This window comes from Vanacampus margaritifer, chromosome 4 (assembly GCF_051991255.1).
Source record: "Vanacampus margaritifer isolate UIUO_Vmar chromosome 4, RoL_Vmar_1.0, whole genome shotgun sequence".
Taxonomy (NCBI): Eukaryota; Metazoa; Chordata; class Actinopteri; order Syngnathiformes; family Syngnathidae; genus Vanacampus; species Vanacampus margaritifer.
Window position 1 is genome coordinate 18,290,095 of NC_135435.1, and position 5,595 is coordinate 18,295,689.

A 5,595-nucleotide genomic window follows, 5' to 3' on the forward strand; every position below is an offset into this window, starting at 1 on the left:
TAGGCTACATAAGAAAATAATGAAGTTATCTAATTGTGGATAACTTTTTACTGCTGAAAATGACTCAATGAGTCAAGTATCCCTTTAAATAGAGTAAGCAGGAAAGTGTTTACAGAGTGATACTGTCACCCGCAGACTACAGTAAAATAGCTTATTCGATTAATTTTTTTTTATTATTTTCAGTCAACGTAGTTTTAAAGAACTACCTTATTCAATAAAAATGTCAAATGTATACAAAATTTAGTAATTTTATCTACAACAAATAATTAAAATTATACATTAATAAATAAGGATAAATAATTAAAAAAAACAATAAATATTTTAATTATATATATTAATTTATATTTTAATTATTTATGAGGAAGAAAAAAAAAAGCTTAATTATTGCAACAAATATCACAGGATTTACTAAACATGGGTGGATTAAAGAAGGAATGTCATACTTTGCCAACTCCCGATTTAAATAGTTGCTAGTCAATACAGCCCAAACATTTTTGTTACAATAATATGCCCCCAAAAGTCTAAACACAGCCTTTTGATGAATATTGTGTTTGTGGAACACGAGTTTTAAGCAGCAAAATCCACCAGTGTTTATCCATCTCAGCTAGGAGGCGGCCATTTTGCCACATTCTCAAAAATGACATCGCAGTAGCTCAGGTATAGTGACCAATCACGGCTCAGTACACACAGTACTTTGGTGGCATTTGACTTTTGGTGTTCCAGAGTTTACATCCTAAACGCTTCAGACCAGAGTGTGAGAACATATTTGTTGCAAGATAAAAATCAAACAAACACAGTGAGTCACGCAAACCACAGTTGGACATTGCCTAGCAACCCCGTGAATCATCCCCCACAAGCGGCAAGTGTTGTTAACACAGTAATACACGATGCCGACCTCAGCACGGCGGGTTCATCGCCGTTCGCATTAGCGTTGACACTTCTCGCGTGGTTCCCCGACAGGTGACCTCATCAATACAGCCAATTTCTCAACGCAAGTCACAGCTCATCTAATACTGGCATGTTGTCCTTTTACTGAAACCAGATGTTGAAAGATTCTTGTGGACGAGCCACCTCCTAAACAGTCACACTTTAAAATGGCGAAGATGCTACTCATTTGGAAAGACAATTATTAAAAAATAAATACAATATCAACACTTAAGAAAAGACAATCGCATTGATCTCCACTGTTCTTTTATTGGCTGTGTATAAAAGCTGAAGGAGCAGTTGTAAAAGAAGGAATCCAAGGGTCAGCAGTTGACGGATGGGGCGAAGGCGGAACTAGGCGGAAGGTGACAGAGTTTGCAGGCTGGTCTTGACGGTCGCTAGGTTGGCTTTCCAGGAGGAGAGGCTGTCAAACAGCTGCTGCCACTGCTGCTTGCCGAAGGTGCGGTACGTGCTGTGGCTGATGTGGCGGAGGACGACGGAGAACATTTTCAGTCAGATTCTATACACGTGTTAGCACAATAAGCCCCCAATGCTGTTTATTTAATTGTGTTTTTCATACAGATATTTGTTGTAGCATTCGCATCTCTCTAAATTTCAAATTTGCACTTATTGCAGATTGTTGGAATATATCTCTGTGATAAATTCCGCTCTGGCAGTTTTGGTTTAAATTTAACTCAGGTGAGAAAACACAATTACTAGCCCCCCCCAAAAAAAGAAAAAAAGATAATTACCTGACAACAACCTTTTGCTGTGTCTGGTCGATTTTGCAGTACACCATCTTTGTCCGAACAGCTTAAAGATTGGAAAAAAAAGAAGAAGATATTTTTGAGAAAAAATCAACACTTGTTATACTTGAATAACATTTCAAGAGAAAACAACAAGAGGGTATTCAATATGTTATGAGACACATCATAGTGGCCCGAGTGCAGGTCCCCTTTACCATCAATGACAAACGCTTCCACATCATCTTCTCCAATCAGCAGCTCCTGTTGCATGGTGTCAAAGGAGATCTCCTTGAATTCCACCGCCATGCCCATGAACGTGAGCAGACGCATCTTGGCCATGTTTTGCTCGTGGGACAGGCCTGTGGGGAGCCACGCGCAGGAATCATTAAGCCGTCGCAGGCAATTAACTCTTCACTCGGGGACTTTCCCCCCCGAGTCATGATTGCTTTTTATACTGAAGGGCAAGACGGTTGGGGATTCCACTCATCAACACCACTACAAATTGTATGTTTGGGGAGTCCGTCCACCTTGTGTATTTACTACTGATCCTTTAGTAGTGAGGGACAGCCATACTGCTGACACATGCACATTCCTCTTGTGTGTCAAATGTGGCAGTATGCTGGCTCAATATCCAACAACCAACCGATTATCAAAGACGTTATGCAAAAAGGCTATGTGTGATCTGTATAAACAATAACAAATTTCAATTTCACTTGTTATGGGGAAATTAATATCAGGCTGGGAAAAAGTCACCATCCTCTCTCTCTCTGAATCAGCCCAGTTAATGTTAGTCTGAGTAGTTGTAGATACTGTCAGTATTGTTCATAGTTCTAGTATGTGTGAGTAAGTAACAATGTTGCAAATGTACTCACCCAGAGAATCAATGAAGTCTTTGTTATTCTGGTAAAACTTGACGTAGGCAGCTAGCTTTGCACTTACAAATATAGTTAGCAGCTGTAAAAGAAGCAGAAGAAGTTGAAACTAGTTCAACGGAGCAAAACTCGAGTCAAACGTATTATTTATCGTCTCGAGTATGCGATCCGAGTTCACTTTACAATGTTTGAGGAAGGCTACAAAAAGGCAACATCACATTTGAAAGGTCATCGGGACACACGGCATCTTCTCAATCAATTCCACAGCATTTATATATTATTGCACGTCTCAACACTCACGTCATGAATGAGCTCTCCCTCCAAGAAGCGTACGGGTTTGAGAGTGAGCAGGTGGTCAATCAGGAAGGTGTTGGGATCTTTTAGAGCACGGACAATGCATCTAAACGGCATAGAGGGAGACCAATGTGGAGGACGTGTAATGAAGATGAATGGGACCACCAGGGTGCAAGCGCTGCAAGTTTACCTGTGGGCGTCAACGCGTGCTTGAGACGCGTTGTCTTCTGTGTAACTTCCCAACAACTCCACCATCACTTTGGCTGCTGCCTCACTGCCAAATCAAATTCAGAGATTAGGTTTTATAGTAAACACCTCAATGACAGTGTCAAATGCATCTTTAGATTGTGGAAACGTATCTAATGAAAAGTCAGGAGATTTAACTCATTCACTGCCATTGACGGCTATAGACGCAAAAAAATAATTTGAACTATTTCTATGGGTTTAACATTTTTTTCCCACTTTTATAGTAGAGTATGAAAACCTAGAATTTTTTATTGTACATTTATAACAGATATAACATTTGTGATTAATCGTGAGTTACTAGTGAAGTCATGCGATTAATTACAATTACAAATTTTAATCGCCCTATTAATTTTTAATAATCTTTTCTTTAAAAAAATTTTAATAATCTTTTTTTTGTAAAGAAAAGATTATTAAAATGGAGGGGCGTCAGGCGATTACAATTTTCAATTGTAATTAATCGCATGACTTCACTAGTTAACTCACGATTAATCACAAATTTTATATCTGTTCTAATACAATAAAAAAAAGGCTTACATACTCTTGTAAAATTGTTAAACTAATAGAAATAGTTTAAATAAATTTTTGACGTCTATAGCCGTCTATGGCAGTGAATGAGTTAAAATATAATTATTTAGGTACAATATTTAATAAATTCCATGTGCAATATTCTTTAATTTAATTTAGATACACACAACTGATGATATTTCATGAGTCACAAATTTTAATCGCCTGATGCCCCTAATTTTACAATTTTTTCCCGTTTTTTTTTAATCGCGTCAGGCGATTATTATTATTTTTTTATTTTTAATTAATCGCTTGATTTCAATAGTTAACTCACGATTCATCACAAATGTTATATCTGCTCTAAATGTACACTAATTTTGTTCCCTAGGTTTTCATACTGTTAACAAAAAAGGAGAAAAAAAAGTAACTAATAGAAATAGTTAAAATGAATTTTTGACGTCTATGCCCATCAATGGCAGTGAATGAGTTAATATGGACTGACTGATTTACTCTCATATTTATGACTAAATATGTAGTTACCTTTTTTTGCAGTCCACAAGTGCTTCATATACCAGCCTCAAAAGAGTCTGCTTCTTCTCCATATTCAGGTTCCAATCGACAATCCACTTGGCCACCTTAATTGACAGGATGAAGAGAATCAGTTTTAACGAGATAACAAAGATATCGAAAAGTCATACTGAACGTACCTGGTCGAGGTCTGTGGGGATGAAGGCGATGGCGTTGCAAGCGGCCGCCACCTTGATGAGGCTGCATAAGACTGTGTACCTGACTGGAGCATTCTCATCCATGCCATGGAACAGGTTACTCAGCCTAGAACACCCGAAAATGACTTGTTGTAGTGCCCTTCCTTACATTAATTTAGTGTATTCCATTGTAATTGACAGTGTCTTCCACTAACACTTCCAATTCCATCACTTCAAACTTTATTTTGTTATTGCCGCACCCTTTTAGGTAGCCGTTTTGAACGACAGTCTGTCATTTCAGTCAGCAAAAAGGTCAGAAAAAGACTCACAACTGCATCCTGAGGGAAGGTCTCTCTCCTTCACGGAACTTGACCAATTTCTCACACAGACTCTCAATGAGAGCTTCTTGCTTCTCAGCGTCCAAGATTAACAGCAGCGATACGATGCTGTTCATCACGCTCTCTACATCTGTGCAGGAATACAGAGCGATTGTGTGATTATGCATGTTACTTACTGCTTGGTAAGGCTCAATTGCAAAAGTTTTGTCTAAACAGAAATTGTTGAGCGTATTTGACCTTTATCGTCATCTTTGAGACACACATCACAAGCCTCAATGATCTGAGCCAGGTCTACGTGAAGTCCACCTTCAGAGTTCTCCTCGGAGATTTCGGCTCCTTTGGACTTGATGTAGGCTCTCAACTCTGATGCCTTTGAAAAATAAATGTGCAAACATTAACTTAAAGACTGATATTTGCATGAAGTGTTTACATTGTGTTGTTAACTCATGAGTGGCGCTTTTAATCGAGTCGCAGTGCGAAAACATCTGTCATATGTTTTGTTGATATACGTGACAGAGCTTGACAAAACTACGATAGAACGACAAGTAGCAAAGCTTGTAAAGTCAATCCGACAGAATGATAATGCACCAACAGAAATTTTTTAGAGTCTGTGTTTCTTTATTATGCTCCACGCGAATCTACCTATCAATTTGCACCGATGTAGCTTAGCTTATCTTAGCTACATTGCTAACCTTTCCGGCTCAGTGTTAGTTATTATCGAGGTCAGCAACAAGAGAATAAGATAAAAAAATAAAATAAAGGAACATGTGATACCTGGTCGTCCTCCGTTATATCGATGAATGCCGGGACGCTCATTTTTGCTGTTTTTGTGCGGCTCGGTGACGAGATACACGCTCCCACCAGGACAGACCAAACCGGAAAAGAAAAAGAAAAAGTGCCGGTGAGGAGTTTTTACTTCCGGGTCATTTTCTTAAAGCGACAGTGCTCTTTTTGAAATAGTCACAAC

At 38.6% G+C, this 5,595-nt stretch overlaps 1 protein-coding gene across 1 annotated transcript; it reads right to left on the reverse strand.

Moving 5' to 3' along the window:
• Positions 1 to 1,174: 1,174 nt before the first annotated feature.
• On the reverse strand, positions 1,175 to 5,559 carry eif3m (eukaryotic translation initiation factor 3, subunit M). Its single transcript, XM_077563851.1, has 11 exons — positions 5,403 to 5,559; positions 4,866 to 4,998; positions 4,620 to 4,758; positions 4,294 to 4,417; positions 4,127 to 4,221; positions 3,027 to 3,110; positions 2,843 to 2,942; positions 2,543 to 2,624; positions 1,886 to 2,029; positions 1,677 to 1,737; positions 1,175 to 1,402 (listed from the first exon to the last, which is right to left on the reverse strand). The coding sequence occupies exons 1-11, from the start codon at positions 5,442 to 5,444 to the stop codon at positions 1,279 to 1,281; spliced, it is 1,128 nt and encodes a 375-aa protein (XP_077419977.1). The 5' UTR covers positions 5,445 to 5,559; the 3' UTR covers positions 1,175 to 1,278.
• Positions 5,560 to 5,595: the final 36 nt, after the last annotated feature.